Here is a 19,624-nt window from a genome sequence, read left to right as displayed (position 1 = left end):
TTAGCACAAGTTTAAATGTCTTCACCTTCCTTTTGAATTGAGCTGTTCAATTTGCACAGAGCAGACCTAGTAGCTTCCATGTGTTTGATGACCAAAAAGAAAGTAGCAACTGCCTTAATTGAAAGGGATTATAGTATTCTCCCTGAGCAACTGCATTTCTTTGATTTGGGGCAGGGAGGACAACTGAAAAACGTGATAATAGTGAAAGGAAAGAAAAGGAAAGAGTTATGTCCTTTTCCAGTGACAGCCTCCCTCCTCTTCCTCACTTCATGCCTGTGCCTGTGGTGGCTGGTGTTCAGGGTTGTTACTTGTCTGCGTTTTCTGAGGGATGTTTTCCTTGTTGTGTCCATCCAGGTCTCGGTCAATCAGCGGAGCATCGTCTGGGCTCTCCACCAGTCCTCTCAGCAGTCCAAGGGTAAGTGCTGCTGCTTCAAGATCTGTTGGTCCAATCCACTCACATGCTTGATGTTTTTTGACATCTGTTGCGCCAGAGCTGTGGCTCTTAGCTGGGATGTTTTGCTTTTCCTTGGCAGCTTGTAAATTTTCATGGGTGTTGAGGGAAATGCTACTTACAAATGCAGGTGGAGAATTTCTCTTACATGTTCCCTGCACTGTTAGCAGGGATCTCACTGTGCCGCTGCCTTTTTTCAGTCTCTTAAGCACACAGAATAACATTGCTATGACTAAACACTCCATATCCAGCTGAGGTGTGCATATAGCCTGTTTTCAGACCAAGTGATCAGGAGCCATTTCACAGCTGCCTTCAATTAGGTCACAGTAAAGCACCAAAGCATGCTGGTTATCTTCTGTTTGCCTCAGAATAGCTCATATTAGGAAGTCAGAGAAAATAATTTACACAAATTTGAGGGCTAGGAAATTTAAAAGGAAAGTAAGAAGCTGACTGACTAGGATGAGTAAAGAACATTCAAATCCCTGTAAACAAGGTACTTTTGCATGCCCTTTTTAAGAGTGCAGTCAACTAAATACTGATACTCAACTAATACTGATACTCAGCCAGTACAACACATGCTTGATAGTGCATTTATTGTGAAGTTGTAGCAGTTTCTAAATGCAATGACAGAGGCCTCCCTCTTTTTGTTAACTTCTCTAGGGATAAAAGTGAGTATTCCTAGTGCTTGAAAAGGTCAGCTGAGTCACCTTAAGACTGCAGTGCCTAACAAGAGTCTAGACCTCATCAAAAAGTCTGTTGGGCTGTGACAGTGCATGTTACCTAAACGTCTGGCCCAGAGTCTCTGGAGGATTTCTACATACTTCCCATGACTTCATGAGAAGATGCTATCCCGCACTAGAAATTGATATAGTCCGTGTCTTAGGCTATGGATACATCCATGGATCTAGTCTCAGTTCCATGAAGATAACATCAGTATTCCAAGTATTTGAAATCGCAGTTCCACCCTAAGATTCTGTGTAATTCTTGTGAATAAAGACACACTGTCAGCTCTAAGTTTATAGTCTAGTAAAGCTTCCAGCACTTTGCTTGATTGAATTACTTCCTGAAACCTGTTTTGGGCTCCTGCCAATTGTTATCCTGTTTGAAACCAGCATAAGTGTTCTTGAGGTCTCCTCTATGTCTTTAAAGTCCTAGGGACCAGTGAAAATCCATTTCCTTCCTTCTGCACTGGGACTCCTGGTTGCCAGTGAAATGGAGCAGAGGTCTGAGAACTCTTATGCCACTGCAAAATGTACTGGAAAAGAGCATGGAAACAGTTTTTTGCACAAAATAAGCATTCAGTGAAGCAAACCTAAATCTTGATTTCATTAATTGATCTCTTGGGCTCAATTTCTGACATCTCAGTAGGACAACATCAAAGAATAAGTTTGACAAGATCCCATAGTCACTGTATCTTACCATTATTACTTAATGGGCAGTTGATTAGTCTTCAAAGGGATTTAGCAATCAGGTGGCATTTCAGCAGATCATAACGATATTAATGCTGGTTACATTTGAGGCTCAAAAGGAAATGCTGGAATAAAAATCATATTTTTTTAAACGTCCTTACCTATGCTTCTAATAGCACCTTAGATTATTGAAAGAGATCATACTTTAAAAAATAAATACACCTTTCACTTTTTGCACTGCTTAGGTTCAGTTCTATGAGGAATCAAATTCAGCAGCAAATAAAAGTTGTCAAATTTCACAAGATCTTGCTAATGATGTTCCACATTGCACCAACCGAAATCGAGACCTAATCTTGTTCTTCATTTCAATATTAAATAGGTGGTAATTAAGGGTGCTTCTTCAGATTCTTAATGGCTTATTTCTTTTAAATCTGCTTCTCAAGCCATCCTACATGTAAGATAGAAAAATTGTAAGGAAACATTTGCAATTAACAGTCTTTGAGTTTTATCCATTGGTGTCATTTGCAAATAGTTAATATTCAGAAGCCAATAGTGACTTCCACAAATTAAACACTTTCCTCATCTTTTCCCCTTCCTTACTCATTGACAATGAGAATTTAGCAACATGGCAGACTTAAGTTTAACTTTACAATCCTAATAGTAATACAAATATTTTGATGTACTGATTTTCCTTTAATTTTGGTGGCCTAACCCTAAGTTCTTTGAAGGAATTTCAAAACTTTGATGCAAACAGCTTAGAGACATAAGTCTTAAATACATTTCTACAGTTTTTAAATATGGCAACATTGTGCTAATCCATCACACCCAAGAAGGAAGTCCCTAGTGAGTATGTTCACCTGGGACTGGGATTTGAGGGAAGGTTACATGTACATGGTATGTCTGGTTAGTTCTTTATTGAGGCTTTTAGGTATCAAGTATGGATAATAATAATGGTGATGGTGTAATTTTTCATAGGTAATATTTCATAGAAATCAAAGGGTAGACCAAAAAATCTGAATATCTTGAGTAGTCATTTCTATTTTTACAATTATTCCAGTACTTGTAATCTAAGGTGGTAATAGCAATGATTTGTAAGGACTTTTTTTGTTGTTGTTGTTTTAAATGTGATTTTTAGCTTGCTAATAACCCTTAAAAGGCTTCTACCCTTCCAAGTCTGTCTATTGCTGTTTGCTGTCAAAGTATGAATGGTTTCCCAAAATACCTCTTAACATGTGTAAATGTTCCTGTTTGGGAAAAAAATCATAATCCCATTTTGATACCTCAGCAGTGGATTATGAACTTTGCTTGTCTTTTTTCTTTTTAAACTGTCCCTTACAAAACAATGGCTCCCCCCACGCCCTTCTTAGACTTGGGACTTAATGGCAAATATTGCTGTGACTTTATGACAGAAATTCCAGTTATCAAGCTATCCTTCAGTGCAATGAGGGATGTTGGAGGAGAAGCATAAAGTCTGATGGAAAGTATCATCTCTTCCCAGATAAATAAATTTACCAGACCTTACTGAAGTTTTTGCTGTAACAGTTTAAAAATCAAACACCTATCTGAGTTCATATATTTCTCGTGGTGTTGTGTGCTCTGAAACTTCCAAGTGAAGGCTGAGCAATTTAACATTCCAGATCAGGGGAGGAGAGTGGGTGCCCAGGTGGCATCACTCTCCCTTTTCCCCCTCTTTCTGCAACGGGTGGCTGCAACTGGTGCATTACCCAGCCAGGGATAGAGAGGAAGGAAAGAGGTTCTGACTGGTGTGTGCAGTAACTGTGTGTATCCCCTGCCACTCTGTATGTATCACACACCTGGTCTGAGTCTCATCTCTCTACTGGGTTTGCATATGGGCACATGGAGCTGAAAGAGGTGGTCCCTTTCTTGGCACATCTCAATTTGTCTGTGGCTTGAGTGGTTCTTCTTCCCTTTCCTCACCTCCCTACAGCATCGTGCTTCTCTCACTGCAGGGCAATCAGAACAATCCCAGAGAGATGGCATTTCTCTCTTCTTTTTTTCTTGGTTACTTTACTTTTTTATTTTTTCTTTTCTTTTTTTTTTTTTCTTCCTTTGTTGTACTTTTCTTTCTGTTGTTTTCCTTTGCTGACACGTGGTTGGTTAATATGATGAAGCCTGTTATGACACTGTTGTTCTTGCTGCTGCCGCTGCTGCTGTTGTTGAATATGCTGTGTTCCCAGCTAACTGCATGTCTTTTTTTTGTTTTTTGTTTGTTTGTTTGTTTTCGTTTCTTTGCAAAATCCCTCCCCCCCACTACCCCTTCACCTCCATCTCCTGTGTCTCCTTGTGACATGGTGCATCTTTGTGACTCGGATGGATTTTATTCTGACTTTCCTTTCTCTGCTCGCCCGCTCTTTGCGTATTTCACTGTTTTTGATGTGCATGGACACTCTGCGTCTGTCTCGTAGCCTATCAGAAAGTTCTTCATCCCCCCTCAGACCTCCGACCTCCCTTTCTCTCCCCGACCCCAAGTCTCCTTGGACCCTGATGCTTGTAGGAACGCCTCCAGGCCTGGACATGTACTCCAACCAAAGCCAGCACTTCAGCCCAACCCAAAGACGCAGACTTTGCCATCCAAGAGCAAATTGGCTGAAAAACCACTCCAGTCTACTAAATCCAACCCACTCCCTGCCAGCAATGCCAGCGCCCCCTCTTCCCAGAACAACCCTGTGCAGAACGCTCAGGGCCGCTCACCTGCTGCCGGCTTTAACCCACAGCTGGCTGTTCCTAAACTGCAGACCAACCCTATGTCTCCTGTTAGATTGCTCCCTTCTAGTACTGACCCAAGCACCAAATCTATCCCCATCATACAGGTCACCCCTCACCCCTCTCCAAGGGGAAGTCCCCTCCCTACCCCCAAGGGGACACCTGTTCATACGCCAAAGGAGAGCCCAGCAGGCACACCCAACCCAACACCACCATCCAGCCCCAGCATTGGAGGAATGCCTTGGAGGACACGGCTCAACTCCATCAAGAATAGTTTCCTGGGGTCTCCTCGCTTCCATCGTCGGAAATTACAAGGTGAGTACTCACCCAGCGTGGTTCTGATTTGGGCAGACATTCAGCAGGAATTTCATACCTGTCTGTGGCTCTGTAAATTCTCTGTACCAAGGACTGAATATTGGTGTGGAAAATGAGAGTGATAGCATCAGTCAAGCCCTAACCCACATGTGAGCAGGCTCTGTCGTGCCACTGCCCCTGCTCCAACAGCATCTCCTGAGCCCTCTTCACACTCCAGCCATGCAGCTCTTGCTATCCCTGTTGTGGGTCTTAGACTGTAAGAAAAATCTGTCTTCAGTTTCTTCACTTGCTTTGCAAGTGAACCTAGGGCTCAGCCATTTCCCCTGTGGCTGTGCTCCACTGCCTCTCCACAGCCACAGGCTGAGCCTTATGCTGAAAAAAAAAGACAGCCAGAGGCAATAGGCTGAAGTTGTCCTTCTGAAGCACAGCTTTTTTGATCTTGGTTAATGCTTTTTTTTGCCTCCTTTGGTAATTGGTGCAAAAATCTCCTTAATACAGTCAGTGGTTTCATATCTGCTGGCCTACTTCAGTTTTCTAAGTCTCTGGAGTGTTGAGATGTGCAAAATTTTCTTCCTCAGGCTCCAGGTGGCTTTTTTACATGCCAGCAAAGGGCAGCCAAAGTCACATGCCTTATCCTTGGACGTCAGCAGCAGCTATCCCACCACCCTGTGGTTTTCCAGGGTACCAGGATGTGATCCCATGGGAAAGGAGGATTACAACCATGGATTTTTGAGCTGTGATGGTCAGTGCCATTGCCACTGAGGTGGTCAGAGAGCTGCAGAGAATTGCAGCAGTGACTGAGCTGTGCCCAGCTGGGCTGTGAGGCAATGGCAACCGAGTTATTGGCACGGTGTGTTTGGGTCTGGACCAGAAGCCACTGAAGCCAGTGCAAGATTACCTAATGACCAAGGGCAGAGTGAGCCTTGAAATGCAGCACTTGTTTAGATGCTGAGATTGTTTAGATGCTGAGATCTAGAGACATATGACCAGCATTTAAATGTCAGAATTAGCCTGCAGAGGCAATGGGCAAATGCAAGCAAGTGCAGAATTGTTTCATTGGTGTACAAGCTGAAAATGGAAGGTGTACTGAATCATATTTATTTTCTCCCTCCCTCTCTTTGGCTGTCCGTGCATGAGCAGTACCTACACCTGAAGAGATGTCTAATTTAACCCCAGAATCATCCCCAGAGTAAGTACTTTGCCTTTTTTCCCACCAAATACCAGTGTCATTTCCTGGCCTGAATGTCATTAGCTGACATATTTCTGTTCTGGATCAGTATCTGTTTGTAATGTGTTGTCCTGTGGGTGGGATGGAGGTGTGAAATGATTCTTTTGATGAGGACCCTACATAAAATCTATACCTCAGTAATGGCAGGGGGGTCAACAGATGATGAAACAGTCTCCCAGGAACCACCTCATTTTCTCACAGCTTGCTGAATTTGCTGGGTTTGTACCATGTTTCTTCTCTCTTCCTTCATTTGGTTGTCAAGTAGATCACTCTTTGGGACTGGAGAGGCTAATCAGTGGCTTATACTGGCACTAACTGTGCACCAAAAAGTCTTCCTTTTAGTACAGGAGAGTTTGCATCCTCAGGATAGCATGCAGGAGGCTCTGCTAAGATGATTCAGAGGGATCTTTGGCTGCCAGAGTAAATGCAGTGTTAATTCTAGGCAGCAGTACTGGGACATGGAGAAGCTGTTTCATATTCACCAAGCTCATTCCTAAAAGTCAGTGTACATTTCAACCATTTCACTGCACAAATGTGCATCATTGCATGGCAGGTTTGGAAGTCCCTGCCAGAGTGCTGCTCCAAACACTTCCTAATATGCAACAGATGCCAAATTATTCCTTTTTATTTTCACAGCTTGTGTTTGTGCACCCAATGCCCATAGACTTAGCCTGCCAATCAAGGCAATTTGGCCTCTTGTTAAGAGACTTGTATGAAATATTCATGAGTTTTGGATGAGAATTTTGAGCTGAAAGTTTTGTAAATGGTGACAATGCTATTGTCTTCACAACTTGCCCCAGACCTGGCTTTTGTCTGGTCTGAGATGGACATTCTATGTGTATAGGTGCAGAATGAGGGATAAAGAGGGATAAAGACTTCAGGAGAGGGAGAAGTAGGGATTAGTAAAGGTATTCAGGAAGAAAAATGGAATATACTGTTTCGAACACTTTCGAGCATTTACTAATAGAGGGGCATGAGAGAATTCCATAAAATTGGCACATCATTATCACAGAAATATACAATACTCTCATCTCACATGTTTTTAAAGCCATTAAAACAGAAAACCTTTAGAATTAAATTTCTTCTCTTCCTTGCATCTATGTTGGTGGAGGTTTTGCTGTTAATTTATTGCCTTCCCTGCTTCCCACTCACTCTTTAAAAGCTGGTGGAGAGAAGTAGTGCCTGACATTTGAGGCAGTTTGGATGCAAGTCAAAGCCTAAGGCCCTCTTTTCTTTTTCTGTGTAATTGCCAAATTAATGAGTTCAATTGGGCTGCACCCTGCAGTAAACATAATAAAAGTCTTAAAAAATAATGAACTAGATTATATTTTAATGATAGATGTCTGTTGCTCAGTGCCCACTTCCACATATCTTATTTTTTCCCATATTTTCTTCTTTTCTGTAAGAAATAAGATATCCTTATCAAGAGCTGTATTGACCTCATGGGTTGAGTGATAAATACATGTCCTAGCTCTGTCTGGTGCAGCAGTGCCTGCCATTCATTTAACAAACCTGATGATGAGGTAATACACTTTGACATGTCTGGGTAATGCTGTTCTTTCTCATGTGAAAAAGCCCTAGAAAATGTGTTAGGGATGACATTTAAAGAGACTTAGCTCCAGCTGCTTTAAACCTGCAAAGCTCCATTTGCTTGAGTAGAAATGCTGCTATTTATGCCAGGCAGGTAAACCTCTGGAGGTTACTGATCCATGTGCTCAGAGACAGAGAGGGAACAAAGAAGGCTACGTGGTCAGACACTCCAAGAGTAAGGAAAGGAACAACATTATAGGAGTGTGAAATTTGGTGTGAAGTAATAAAGCACCAGCCTATATTTTCATGCTACTTTCTTTGCTTTTTCATCAAATGGACACCTGATTGGATTCCTTAGTGTAATCTACATACCCAGCCTCCCCCACATATCTCCTATCTCACTCCCCCTTTAAGAAGTTTGCCTTGGTAAGAGAAGATTCTTAATTTTAAGTACATTTTGTTCTGCTTACAACCTGATCCTGAGAGATGCTAGAGCATGTCATTTGGGGTGCTGAGGATTCATATGCATTTTAACCCAAGTTAGCAGCACTTAATGCCCTCTAAGAGGAGAAAAGGCTTTATTATGTAAATTTACTCCAAAACTGTCCCCTCTTCTTAGTGGACCTATTCCTTAGCTGTATGAGTACAGCTAGTTCTGCCAGTTGTGGGGAGAAAAGCCAGTGCATGCATGCTGTGTCTTGATTCTGCTCATTACAGAAACAGGAGAGGCCACTGGCATCTATTCTGTCTTATGTGACACCAGCAAAATTATTTTAGTGAATTCAAATGATTTACAAGCTGGAGCATAGCCCAGGCTAGCAGTGAATCTTCCAGACTTGCTATTACTGGTGATAACCTCAGCAAGGAAAAGAGCCCAGATGGATTCTGGAGGCTCCAGACCATGTTGAGCAGGGAAAAAAACTCCCAATGTTCTGGGCCCTTGTTACTTGTGCTTGTTAAGAGACCTATAAATGAAGGGCCAGCAAAACCATTAATGAAAATACAAAAATGAAAAGCCATATTTTAAGATAGCAGGCCTGCAATTAAATAAGCACACTTTTCCAGGCCCATGCTTCCCCTTGGCCCCTGGAGTCCATCCAGCAGCCCTGGTTCAGATGATGATACATCCAAGCCTAGGACAAGCAGCCGTTTTAGATGGACAACCAGGTGCTAATTTACTAATGAGCACAGACCCCTTACATGCAGGGAGCTATTGCCCCAGCTCTCTAGGGGCTTGCAGAGTTGTTGTGGTGTGTGAGAGACACATGAGCTAATTAGTATGTAATTTTCTTTCTCACTCTAACCCTGGCTCCTTAACGACCATTTAAATGAGAGGCCCTTTCTCTTTACTGCTCCCTATGCTAATCTCTGGCTCACTGGCTTATTTACAGCTGCCTATGAATATTTTAGGGAGTGACAGTTTTCCAGCCCACTTTAATTGAGTGGGGGGCACTGTTTTAACCAAATTGCAAGTGAATCTTTCTCTACTCTTATTTTTGGTTGCCTGCAGTAAATGAAGCAAATCATTATTTGCCCAGCTGAGCACTCTTCCAGTTGTGGTCTTTCTGCTGTATGCATTAAATGGGCAGTGGGCCCACAGCTGCACAATTCATGGAGCACTCTGGGATGGGGAATGAGTGCAAATTGCTGGACACTGCTGAGGGCAAGCTTTGTTCTTTATCCTGAAGGCCTAGACTTCAAATTAGTTTCTTAGTTTGCTCCTCTCTCTCTTAGCCCCTGTCCTTCCTCTGCCTCTGCCTCAGCCTCACTTTGCCTCAGAAAGTGAGGGTACTTGCAGCCTGCTCCAGCTGTTTATTGCTCTGCTGGAAAACTGATGTGTAGCAATCCCTTTTGCAGATGGCTCTCCTTGTCTGGAGAGATTGTCTTCTTCCACTGAGTGATGGATGTCCACCCTGTTGCTTGCCGTACTGCAAACTGGATTTGGTGTTATAAAGTATGCTGTAGAGGGGGGAAAAAAGGCAGTCTCTTGGTGGCAGGTCTTTTAATTTTGGACATTTTCATGCTGAATTCTTTCCTACTAGAATATGGCTGGTTTAAGTGTGATTTTCCTTGGGTTTAGTTTGGTCCAGCGAGTCTTTGGCTGTGTCTCACAGCTGACAGCCTTTTTTCTCCTCTCAAAACCACACCTGTCAGAGAGGCTATGTTCCGGTCTGGATAGTGTCTCTCATCAACATTCATGTCCCTGCATTCTTCCTTTAGCCTGTTTAACTTAAAAGCCAATGTCAATGAAGTGCATTGAAATGGTTAAACAATAAGCAGAATCAAATGTTTGCTGATATGATCACTGTGAAAAAACAGAGCAATTTCATTTTGTGATGAAACCACCACCTGATGCTGGAACAAACTGAGGAGCTGGACTGCTGTCAGTGGAAAGCCTGAGCTGTGTCTTGCATGGTGTTGTTATCTGCTTTCTTAATACTGAAAATTCATTCCTGTAAAGGCTGGCCAGAGTTCACACACGATACAGACACCCTGAATGGGGCTGATGAACAGGACAGTCTTTGTCCTGGCCTTGCGTAATTGTGCATTTCACTCACTGGTAGATTGGAGCTCCAGTGAAATCTACAGCTTGCTTCAAGAAGCAAGGGCTTGTGATTGTACGGGACACCTTCAGAAAAGCATCTTTCCAAAGGAGTTGCAGTTGGGTGGGAAGGAACTTAAATCTTTATGTTGCCAGGATCTGCATGTTGTCACAAGAAATTGAGACATCCCTGGAGACAAAGCAGAAATGTGTCCTCTGATTTATATGTATGTTATATATGCAGTATTCACTGCTGTGTTGGCTCAGTCAGAAAAGTTACCATTGCTCCTGATTTTTCACTGTTGGTGACACATGCTGCCAGACTTAGGCTGTGTGGTCTGTCATTCCATCAGTTTTCACCAAGCGAAATGTCGTTCTGGATGTTCTGTGATACTATTTCCCACTTATTAGTAGTAATATCATCACATCTGGAGTGTCATCAAAACTTTTTCCTGTGTTTTTTATTCTTTTTTCTAGCTAGGGGCATGTATGAAATAAGAAATAGTGCTCCATATTCTAAACATCTCTTTCTTTTCATTACTTCAGGCTTGCCAAAAAATCCTGGTTCGGTAACTTCATCAACTTGGAGAAAGAAGAACAGATTTTTGTGGTCATTAAGGACAAGCCATTAAGCTCCATTAAGGCTGATATAGTCCACGCTTTCCTCTCGGTGAGTCACCCCAGCTGCCTCTTGGAGGCATCCTTCACTGGTCATTCCAGGACTCCGTGTGCCACATGTTACTGGACAGGGGCTCTGCTCCTTCAAAAGCATCCTCTGTGGATTTAATTTACATGGCCTGCACTGGACTGTGTGTGAATTACTAACTGTAGGTAATGCTCTCTAAGGTGAGAAAAGATTTCAGCTTCTTGGCAAGGCTTCCAGGTTGCCGGAGTTTGGAATTCCACAGCAGTGGAGCACACTGCTGGCACAGTATCAAGACAGTGATTTGCTGCTTTGTCAAATCAGGCTTACAGTCTCTGGCTGAGCAGCAGATTGGGTTTCCCTTTGATGGGTATGCCCTCCACCACTTCAGCCAGACAAAAATCCTGTCTTACATCTGCACTTGTTGCTTTAAATCCCCACTTCAGTGCTGTAGGGCAGAAAGAAATTTCTTCTGGTGTCCAGAGTTTCAGTTGTTGCAGATGTGAAGAAAGCAGGGAGAAATTGTCTTTTTTTCCTATAGAAAGTCCTTGTTCTCATTATCTAGAGGTACCATGATGAAGAAGTCAGGACAGCAAAGGTATTTCAAGAGGTTTTTCAATTCAAGGTAGTCAACAACATAATTAGACTTTTTCCAATAGAATTAAGAGAAGGAAACTTAATTTCTTATATAGTTTGTTATATTGATTTTTTTTCCACAAAATACTGAACTCCATTTTAGTCTTTGTGATTCTGCAATTAATTTCTTCCAAAAAATAGCTGTAACCCTTGTTACTGTACAAGCACACAAGGAGTAAGTGCATTACAGTAGTGGGCATCAGACACTGGTGTCCATCCTAGGCTGGTTATAAGCAACCACATTACTGTATCAATTTCATGCATTTAGCTGTGCTTTTGGGTTTGTATTGTTGTGCAGTGTGTCCTACTGTCTGTACTGGTGATCCTGTGTGTACCCCACGTGCGGTTTAGGTGTAATTGGGGGACTCGTGTGCAAAACCAGTGAATTGTTTCTTATAGCAACATCCAAACTTAAATGCGTGTTCATAGCCAGCTAATCAACCCCTTAAAAGTCAGTTTTCAAAGAACTTCATTTTTCCTCCTAGAAATTAGAGACCGGATTTCCAAGTAATTTGTTTGGGTTTTTTTTAATCTGGTCCTTTATGAAGCAATAAATAGAATATGAGTATGTTGTTAAATTTTGGAGGAAAGTGTGAAAGGTAACTGCTTGAAGATTAGGAAGTTATGAAATTCCACTGGGGTTCTGAATATACAGATGTTGCATGATGTCACAAAGCTTCTCAGAGTTCTTTCACATATTGATAGAAGTTTGGGTGAGTTATTTGCAAGCATGCTCTCCCTGTGGATGTCCCAAGCACTTCAAGTGTCCTGATGTCTATCTGACATCATGGAATCACCAAGCAACTGAAGTTGGAAAGGTATTCAGGAGGCCTCCTGCTCAAAACAGGATCAGCTGAGATGAGACCAGGCTACTTAGGTGTTTTTTATATTCAGTTTTTTATCCCACTGACTTTTCTGCCCACTCCTTAATATCACTTTTTGCTCAGCAAAAGGCATTTCTCAAAACTGATGGATGAGTAGGAAAAGACAGACTGACTGTATGAAGTTGAGCAACATGTGTAAATTCATAAGTGTGTTGGATACTCCACCAATATTCAATCCCGAAATTTAGGTCAGTCCTGTAAGCAACAGTGCATTCTTCTGTGGTGCCCAGCAACCTATGCTGTTACTGGTTTCACAAGAACACTGTACCTTAAAAATTCAAGACCAGAAGCAAATCTAGCAAATGTTACTCATTCTGGAAATGTGTGTTGTTATAAACAGAATTTTGCAGGTTTTTTCCCTTTAACACTGGTTCTACTATCTGCTTCTACCAACCTCTTTCAGATCCCAAGTCTCAGTCACAGTGTCATCTCACAGACAAGTTTCCGTGCAGAATATAAGTCCACAGGAGGTCCTGCTGTCTTCCAGAAGCCAGTGAAGTTCCAGGTGGACATAACATACACAGAAGGGGGAGAGGCGCAAAAGGAGAACGGGATCTACTCTGTCACTTTCACACTCTTATCAGGTAACCATGGCAAAGCTCTAAAATGGGTGCCAGCTGGCTTGGTCCTTCCTGATAATAGAAGCCTGCAAATTGCTCTGCCAGAGGAAAAAATATAACTGGCTTAACCTCAGGAAAATTCAGTCAGGGGCAAGGAGGACATTAGGAACAAAAATGGTGTTGGTAGTGATGGAAATGCAGAGAGTGAAGGAGATTCCCGAAGAGGTGAAGTTGGCACTGCCATGATTAGTGCTAAAATGGCTGTTCTGCACACCAGTTTTGGTGTAACTCATGGTACTAGCTCCATGTTTTATTCAGAATTCTCAGAGTCTCAGCTGGGCACTGTGAGGCCATAGTTTCTTCCTTCTGACTGAAACATGCACTCACCCTTTTCTTCTGGGTGGCCACATGCCCCCCACAGGGGTTGCAACAAGGAAACAGACCCCCTCACCTTTTCTGTCTTTACAAAAGGAGCCCCAAAGCCATTCCTCTTCCTGTTGAGCCCAGCACACCATAGCCCCTTTGGCTGAAGGACAGAGACACAGTCAGGACACCTCTGGGGACAAGACTGAAGGGAAGGTGCTTGTGATCCTTCCCCTGCAGCCTTGTGTGTGGGCTTGGCTCCCATTGCTCTCACAGCTGCTTGTGCCTCTTCTCTCCTGGCAGGTCCAAGCCGTCGCTTTAAGAGGGTAGTAGAAACCATTCAGGCACAGTTGTTAAGCACACATGACCAGCCTTCAGTGCAGCAGTTATCAGGTAAGTGGCTTCTACTGTCCAGCACCTTCAGCAGGGACAGGAAGGTGAAATGCCTCATAGCAGGAGGCTGAGGGAGGCCATCCCTCTGATTACAGCAAAAAACGAGCTCCATTCAGACAGAGCAGTAACTCCCTGCTCCCACCCCACTCCTCCGTTTCTCATTCCCTCTCCAGTGCTCCCAGCACATTCCCCAGTTGAACAGCTTCTGCCCTCTGCCCGCCCAAAGAGCCATTTGCCCATTTCTCCATCAAAAGCTGCATCATCAACAGATCTTCCAGATTTTCTCCAGTTCCAGAATCTCCCAGAGTAGGGACATGCTCTAGAGGATACTTGATTTTCAAACCCTTCAGGCATACTTTAGAAACCTCCAACTTCAATGGGTCCCTGAACAAACTTGAGAGCTACTTTTAACTTAGCCATTAACATGTGGTCAGGAGGTGGCTAATAGTTTCCAGGAGTGTGATCCAATTCTCAATACTGTGGTAGCACAAATTATATATTAAGGTTCTGCAGAAGCTGTATTTTATCTATTTGAAAAGTAAATTTCAATTCCTTGTGGTGGTAGAGAAAGCCTTACATGCGTGACCCTGTGCAATGACATCAATCTGGATGTGCAGGCAGCCTGAATTGATAATACTGAAACTGGCCTCATCCCATCATTATGTAGCAGGTGTTCACTCTGAACACTGAAGTGGTTGTACAGACACACACAAAATCTCTGTGGTAACTCTTCTATCCTCTAAAAGAACAGAACAAAGAAGAAGGTGAAAATTGAAAACTTAAGGCAGATAAGCTATTGGGAATGCATCAAGGAAGGAAAAGTAGGGAAAAGCTGAAAGAATGTGCAGGTACTGGAGATAAATAGGAGCAAGTTGGAGAGCAGAGGCTGCAGCAGAAGACAGTGAGGCAGAAGCAGCGGGAGATGAAAAGGAAGTAAATAAATACTAAGCTTTAGAGCCAAATTCTGTTATTGACCCTTGTGTGAACAAGCCAAGACAAAAGTGGGGGAGTTAAGTTGGCATTGCATCCTCCAATTAAGTCCCAGATGTCCTCGGCTCGTTGCACATATGGGTTACATCCTTCTGGTCTAACTGTGGCTTTAGCATCCAAAGATAAATTAACGGCACACAGAAGTGTGTATGCCTAGTACCTGACAGAGAAATATGCTCAGTTCAGTGTCCTCTTTGCTTTTGGCCTCCAGCACTGCCTGATCCTTCTGCATGCTGGAATACAATGGTGCCCAGTACATGGGTTATTCTATTCAGAAGCAGGGAAAACAAGGACACTATAACTATGGTTGATTCAGGTTTTTGCTGTCTGGACTTTTGAAATTAAGTCAAACTCAGAGAAGCAGCTAGTATTTTCTGCTAGCTCTTCCTCCTGGGAAATGCTAGGGCCGGGTGGGAGTGAGGGGATTGAGGTAGGAAAGCATCCTTTAAACATATTTCATGTTACTCCTGATGCATGGACAACATTCGAGTATTCCTTGTTTCTTCAAGAGTGAGGTGTACCCTTACTTTCCTGTGAGGAAAAAATTATTTATAAAGTAAATAACTTGATGATCTCTTTTAACTTCTTCACCCTAATTAGTGCTAGCTACTGAGGCTCTATAGAAAAACTTGAACCCTCTTGCACACTTGCATGTGAAGCAGGATATCTCCCTAAGAAAGCCATATTATAGCAGGAATAAAAACCATCCATCTGACCAAAACTCAGGGAAATGTTATGGGCATACTCTGCTATGAGAAATGTATCTGACTTACAGTTTTGCTCTGGTTCTGGAATGAAGAAATCATACTATTTTTACTGCCTGAAGCTACATGAGAGCATATTGTTCTAGCAGGGAAAACCCAGCCTGACCTCTAATGCCAGACTGGAACAGATAACTTCACATGGAGCAAAACCAAAATTAATGGTCTCTTGAAATTTAAAAATAATAATTCCCTTAGCTGGGGACTCATCCAGGCAAGACAGCTCATGAGACAGGGTGTCAAACTGTTCTGTATCACACCACCTAACCTGATCGGGAATATGCAAGTCTCTTGAAAATGAGAGAAGTCAACCTGAAAATTTTAGGTTTGAGCAGTATACAAGAAAGAGAGAAAAGCAAGGGAAGAGAAATAAAGGGTTTGTTACCGAAAAAGAGACAACCTTTGCATCAAAGTAGGGTAGCCCACTAGTTCACATACCCAGCCAAGTGAGAGTAAGGGGTAGTAAAAGGATAAAGAACAGAAAAGTTCACATTCAGCACCTTGCTTAGCTGGGTGTCTGGTTGGAAATGTGTGCAAAATCTTCCTAGAAATTGTCATTGAATTAATCAGCATTTCTCACTAGAAACAAAGCAGTCTTCTCTGTTTCTCTTCTCCTCCCATAGTGCCAGCTCTGAACACCACATAGGGATTGTGGAGGTTGGGCCCTGTTCAGGTTCATGGTTTGAGAACCCTCTGTAGGCAGTCTACTGCTGCAACAGATTGAGCTCACCTTCACTTAGACTCTCTTCCTCCATGGCTCTGAGCATGGGACTGTCCCCTGACCAGCAGCACTGGCTCAGCACTGGAGCTTTTCCTACCTCCTTGTGCACAGACACATCTTATGTGTCTTGTCTCTCCTGCCTTACAGAGTTCTGATGCACTTACAGGTGGGATGATGAAAACAATCTGTGAAAGGTGCATGCATGTAAAGGGAGACCTGCAGAAGGGGAAGATTTAATGATTTCGGTATAAAGCAGAACAGCAAGGCCTAAGGAACATGTGACAGTGAGAGTCATTCTCTCTGCTGCCCCTCTGATCTGCTGTGCAGCATCCCAGCCCCCTGAGCCGGCCTGCCTGGGTTTCAGAATGCATTTTCCTCTTTTTCATTCCTCCAGTTGACAACAGTGTTTGTAGATATCATGTTGCCCATGCATCTCTGTGTGTGTGTGTGAGCCTGTTCTGTACCTGATTTAGGCAGATGTGTTTCTGTGTCACACTTGAGCACCTTATAGTATCCCTTCCTCCATATATCTCCCTCATTCACTTCCATTTTTCCTTTCTAAGACTGGCTGTGCGTATTTCTTCTGGCATACTCTGAAGCAGGAAAATAGATTCTCTCCCTTACCTGAAAGAAAGTGTAAATAAATTAAATCCATTCCATAAGTTAATGTAATGCTTCTAAAATCCACTGTCTCAATGGAAACATTTAGTGCAACATACCAGCTTTGTATCCTAATGTTTCAGGAGCTCTGTGCCTTAACTGCTGAGACAATACCAGGTCTGTGACTCATAACTTGCACAGAACAAGTAAATAGGGATTGTTCATTTTTTCTTCCTGATGAAAGAAACTAGAGGCCAGCATAAGGTAGTGGAAGCCAAGTACCAAGAAAGCCATTGGAAAAACATGTCTTCCTGTAATCTAGAGCTTGTGGAACTCCTCACTGAAATAGGTTCTGAATGTGAGGGGCTTACAGATACTCATCTTGCCCTGAGTACTTCTTACTCACAGGGAGGTTGGATAACTCCCTGCAGAGAAATCTTCATGGGACTGCTAAACAGAGAAACTACAGCAGGTTCAGGAAATCTCTGACCTGGCAGTGGTGAGTGAGGCAGTGGTAGGAGAAGTGTTCTGTATGCTTGGCCTGCTCTTGCACTCCTGGGTGTCTGTGGAGCTGCTGAAGGAGACAGAGCACCAGATCACAGATCACAGAATATTGTGAGCTCAAAGGGACCCACAAGGATTGTCAAATCCGACTCTCAGATGGTTTTGGCCTTTGATCTGACCCAGAATAGTTGTCCAGGTGTGCTTGTTACTGGTATCAGAAAAGCCATTACGCTCAGTGAGACCATGAAAGGGCCCCTTTGGGAGGGAGTCTCACTGTCTGTGAGAGCAGTCAGCCTTGTCTCTTGTCCATGAATGGCTCCATCCAGGGGCCTTATACTCAGAATCTCTGCTTAGGTAATCCCTGGGCAGACTGCCCTTTGCTGGGATAAAAAGATCTCTCTCCATGGAGGACGATATCTGAGATTTGTTCCTTTGTTTCAGCCCAGCACTCTTTCCATTCAATCATGATCTGTTTTTCTCTGATGCCTTTGCACGAAAGAGTAATAGTAGCAGCTGGTGAATAGGGGCATGCAAAAGCCATCTGTGATCGTTCATAGGGTAGCAATTTTTATTTCCCTAATATTTTCTTGCTCCTCTGAGCTTTGGTTTTCAAGTGTGGGATACTACATATTCAAATTTTTTCCCATTTTCCCATGTACTGGGCAATCAGCAATACTGAAATAACCTTTAAAGCTTCTTTGTAAAAGGTTTTCTGTTTCCTTATTATATTTATTGGCTTGATATCAGATTTTAACTATTGACATCTCCAAGTTCAGAGCATCTCACTGTTACTGCTGGAAGTGCCTTTCATCAGCATAAACAAGTGTTTAGAGACCATATCTAGCTTCAAAACAGGGCAGTGCAGATTCTTCCTAGAGCACTGATCTGTGAGTTCCGGGTATTTTATGGCTCACAAGAGCTGCAGGCTGGCAAATTGCCACCAAAAAAACCAAAAGTAAGAAACTACAGTTTCCAAATGTGTGAAGGATTTTATCAAAATGGAAAATGGAGTAAGGAGCAAATGAAGTGCTTTGCAGGGTAAACTTCCAGCTGCAGACTTAAAAAAAAAGGACTGTGCAAATGCCAGTTTGGAATTGGATTGCATGTTAGCTTTTTCTGGGTTTCATTCAGGTCCCAGGTTTCCTGCAATCTTCTGTGACCCTTTATGTCTTATACTCTTTTAGTGTCTAGGGTAATTACTTCATCTTGCTATCATAGTTCCACCTACAAAAAGTGCCCTGTAATGCCTGGTTGGATTGGCAGAACACTGTGTTTTTGCTAAACAGCTTTAGTATTATTACTGAGCAGCCTTCATTAAAATTAACTGGTAGTCCAGAAATAAAGCATGTAGAAAAAAGTCCAAGCTCTCCAGAGTTTTGATAGGAAAACAGAATTTCAAATAAGCACAGAAACACTGGGGAATTTCAATCTGCATGATAACTGCCTTGGACCAGAGGAGCTGGTGGCTCCCTTGACATCATCTCCCTTACTGGAGGTGTTTCCTGGGGACTGTGAGCATCTGGCAGGAGCTGCTAAGTGCTTTCTGGGATCCAGCCCTGGACTTGGAGATCTCAGAGGAGCAGCTGTTTGGGTGAGATTTCCTGGGCTGGGATGGGTCTCAGAGATATCTGAAGCATCACAAACCAGGCAGCTTCCTTGTGACATCTACATAGGATAGAAATTAAAGAATAAAGAAAATTGGGAAAGAAAAATCAGCAGAGCACTAGTAGTTTTTAGTGGATTCAGAGCTTGTTTGGCCTTTTGAAGGGAGGCCTTATTTCAACCAAAGCATTTGCCATCTGTTAGTGAACTGAACTGGATGTCACTTATCAAAGTCTTGGTCAAATCCAAAGTGTGAGTGACTTCCAGCAATTCCTATAAAATAAGGAATTGCTTTATCATCGGAGGGATTGAGAGCTGACACTGCCACTATATTTTAATTAAAAAAATAAGCAGGACACATTAAAATGCAGTTACCCAACCCATCAGTGCTTCTCAGACAGTTAAAAGCCTTTGGACCCTGGCTTTATTCACTTCTCATAACACCTGGATCCCACAGTCACTGGATTATGGATTATTATCCATGAGGAGAAGCTGACTGGCTAGAATCTTAAGACTTCCAATTAGAATAAAAATTCTGTTTTAAAATGATGGAATACTTTATCACATAGAGTATTTACTAAAGCAGATGTTACAATAGGATGGAAATGAAAGTCTTAAACTAAATATTCTAAAAGAGAAGCTGAAGACACATTAACACTGTCGTCCAAGTGATGCAGTATGAGCTCTGGCTCTGCCTTCGGAATTGGGGAAAAACAATCTGATCAGGTGTTGGAAAGACACTACAAATAAAAATAAATTCCTCTGCAG

At 42.7% G+C, this 19,624-nt stretch overlaps 1 protein-coding gene across 10 annotated transcripts in view; it reads left to right on the top strand.

Annotated features, from left to right (window-relative positions):
- BRSK2 (BR serine/threonine kinase 2) overlaps positions 1-19,624 on the top strand; it is a 304,432-nt gene that overhangs the window by 267,959 nt on the left and 16,849 nt on the right. For 6 of the 10 annotated variants that reach the window (XM_030948597.1, XM_030948596.1, XM_030948601.1 and 3 more), the window contains 6 exons: positions 355-415; positions 4,287-4,899; positions 6,040-6,088; positions 10,746-10,869; positions 12,766-12,946; positions 13,589-13,678. In XM_030948597.1, coding sequence (XP_030804457.1) covers positions 355-415; positions 4,287-4,899; positions 6,040-6,088; positions 10,746-10,869; positions 12,766-12,946; positions 13,589-13,678 — 1,118 coding nt within the window. The remainder of the gene's footprint in view (positions 1-354; positions 416-4,286; positions 4,900-6,039; positions 6,089-10,745; positions 10,870-12,765; positions 12,947-13,588; positions 13,679-19,624) is intronic. The other 4 variants (XM_030948605.1, XM_030948603.1, XM_030948602.1 and 1 more) reach the window with 1 other exon arrangement.

The sequence above is a fragment of the Camarhynchus parvulus genome, chromosome 5, assembly GCF_901933205.1.
Source record: "Camarhynchus parvulus chromosome 5, STF_HiC, whole genome shotgun sequence".
In the NCBI taxonomy this organism is placed as follows: Eukaryota; Metazoa; Chordata; class Aves; order Passeriformes; family Thraupidae; genus Camarhynchus; species Camarhynchus parvulus.
Note: the sequence above shows the minus strand (reverse complement) of the source record. Positions and strands in the feature narration are given on the sequence as shown.